Below are 2,422 nucleotides of genomic sequence, written 5' to 3'. Positions count from 1 at the left end.
TTTACTCAAGGACAAAAGAAGAGCATGAGTGGCATCTACGCGTGGTGATGAACAAGTTGCGAGAACATCAGCTATTCGCTAAGTTGAGCAAGTGTAGCTTTTGGCAAAGGAAAATTGGATTTTTGGGGCATGTGGTTTCAGAAGAAGGAGTGGCTGTGGATCCTGAAAAAGTCACATCAATCATTAATTGGCCTACACCTAAAAGTGCCACAGAGGTGCGTAGCTTTCTCGGGTTAGCTGGTTACTATCGGAAATTTGTAAAAGGATTTGCTAGCTTATCTAAGCCGATGACTCAACTAACGGGAAAGGGAGTAAAGTTTGAATGGTCGGAGCAGTGTGTGGAGAGCTTTAAGAAACTGAAAGAGCATTTGACCAAAACTCCAGTGTTGGTATTACCAAGGACAGGAGTACCATATGTGGTTTACACCGACGCTTCAGGAACAGGATTAGGATGTGTGCTCATGCAAGAAGATAAGGTAATTGCTTATGCCTCAAAACAACTACGAAAGCATGAGGTTAACTATCCTACTCATGATTTGGAGCTTGCAGCAGTGGTTTTTGCTTTGAAAATATGGCATTGTTACCTATATGGAGAAAAAGTTCAGATATTCACTGATCATAAGAGCTTGAAGTATGTGTTCACTCAAAGCGATTTAAATCTAAGGCAAAGAAGGTGGATGGAGAAAATGGCAGATTATGACTTGGAGATAACATACCACCCAGGAAAAGCTAATCATGTTGCAGACGCCTTAAGTAGGAGGAGGAGCGATGTAGCAGGCATCAAAGATATGCAAGAACTGACATCAACTTTAGCTACCTTAAGTCTGTGTGCGGTAACTGTTGAAGAGGATAATGCTGGACTAGAGGCAATAGACCGAGCTGATTTGTTATGGAGAGTTAGAGAAGCACAGAAAACTGATGTAGAATTACAGAAGGTTTTGGAATCTGGGGTGATTGGATATCGTGTAACAGATAATGGGACAGTTTTATACCGAAATCGTGTGTGTGTACCAGTGGATAAAGGTCTAAGAGATGAGATCTTACTTCATGCCCATCAATCAAGATTTTCGATACATCCAGGAAGTAACAAAATGTATCAGGATTTAAAAAGGTATTATCATTGGAGTGGAATGAAAAAGGAGGTTGCCAACTATGTAGCGCAATGTTCAATTTGTCAAATGGTAAAAGCTGAGCGTGGTTTACCAAGTGGGTTGTTACAGAGTTTACCTTTACCAGAGTGGAAATGGGATATGATTACTATGGATTTTGTCACTGGTTTGCCAAGAACGACGGGTGGCAAGGATGCCATATGGGTAATAGTGGACAGACTCACAAAATCGGCTCACTTCTTGGCTATCAAAAAGACTGATGGAGTTGATGTGTTAGCAGAAAAATATCTCCAAGAGATAGTCAAGCTACATGGTATACCAGTGAGTATTGTATCTGATCGCGACCCAAGATTCACATCAATGTTTTGGCAGGCTTTCCAGAAAGCATTGGGTACTAAAGTTCATTTGAGTACTGCATACCACCCACAAACGGATGAACAATCAGAACGTACCATACAAACGCTAGAAGATATGCTGAGAGCGTGTATGTTGGACTGGGAGATAAGTTGGATGCATTATTTACCATTGGCTGAGTTTGCATACAACAATAGTTACCACTCTAGCATAGGGATGGCACCCTATGAGGCTCTGTATGGACGTCCATGTCGCACACCCTTATGTTGGACCGAAGTGGGAGAGCGACGAGATTTAGAACCAGAGATTGTTCAAGAGTCAGAGGCTCAAGTGGCTTTAATTCGGGATAAGCTTAAAGAAGCTCATGAGCGCCAGAAAAGTTATGCAGACAAGAGAAGAAAAGATTTGGAGTTTGAAGTTGGAGATGCAGTGTACCTAAAAATGAGAACGTTTAGAGGGACTAATGATCTGAGGAAGTTGAAGAAACTCAGACCACGGTACATGGGACCTTATGTCATAACTGAAAGGATCGGGGCTGTAGCATATCGGTTGAACTTACCACAAGAATTGGCAGATTTTCACAACGTCTTTCACATTTCAGTGTTGCGCAAGGTGGTTAAAGAACCTCAACTGATTATCCCTCATCCACCCCAAGACTTGGAAAAGAATTTGACTATTCCAGCAGTACCTAGAGAGATCTTAGACCGTAAGGAAACTAAAGTGAAAGGGAAAAGTATCTGGAAGGTTCAAGTTTGTTGGGAAAGGGATGGAGTTCGAGAGATGACTTGGGAGTTGGAAAACCGGATGAAGGTGGATCATCCGGAGCTCTTCCAGAACTAGAGCGGGGCCTTGCCCCAGCCGTGCAATTCGAGGACGAATTCATTCTATGTGGGGGAGAATTGTCATGGCCCAAACCCATTCAAACCCCCAAGCCCATATTTTGAGCCAAAAAAAAAAAA

The 2,422-nt window shown here is 42.4% G+C and overlaps 1 protein-coding gene across 1 annotated transcript; it reads left to right on the top strand.

Annotated features, from left to right (window-relative positions):
- The first annotated feature begins 47 nt into the window (after positions 1 to 47).
- Positions 48 to 567, top strand: LOC106297498 (uncharacterized mitochondrial protein AtMg00860-like). The gene is made up of 2 exons (XM_013733727.1): positions 48 to 476; positions 550 to 567. Exons 1-2 carry the CDS (start codon positions 48 to 50, stop codon positions 565 to 567), a joined length of 447 nt encoding a protein of 148 aa, XP_013589181.1.
- Positions 568 to 2,422: the final 1,855 nt, after the last annotated feature.

The sequence above is a fragment of the Brassica oleracea genome, chromosome C6 (genome assembly GCF_000695525.1).
Source record: "Brassica oleracea var. oleracea cultivar TO1000 chromosome C6, BOL, whole genome shotgun sequence".
In the NCBI taxonomy this organism is placed as follows: Eukaryota; Viridiplantae; Streptophyta; class Magnoliopsida; order Brassicales; family Brassicaceae; genus Brassica; species Brassica oleracea.
This window is presented reverse-complemented; position numbering and strand designations above follow the sequence as displayed.

Excerpts from the sequence above, each read along its gene's own strand:
- LOC106297498 (XM_013733727.1), top strand. The coding sequence starts at position 48 with ATGAACAAGTTGCGAGAACATCAGCTATTCGCTAAGTTGAGCAAGTGT.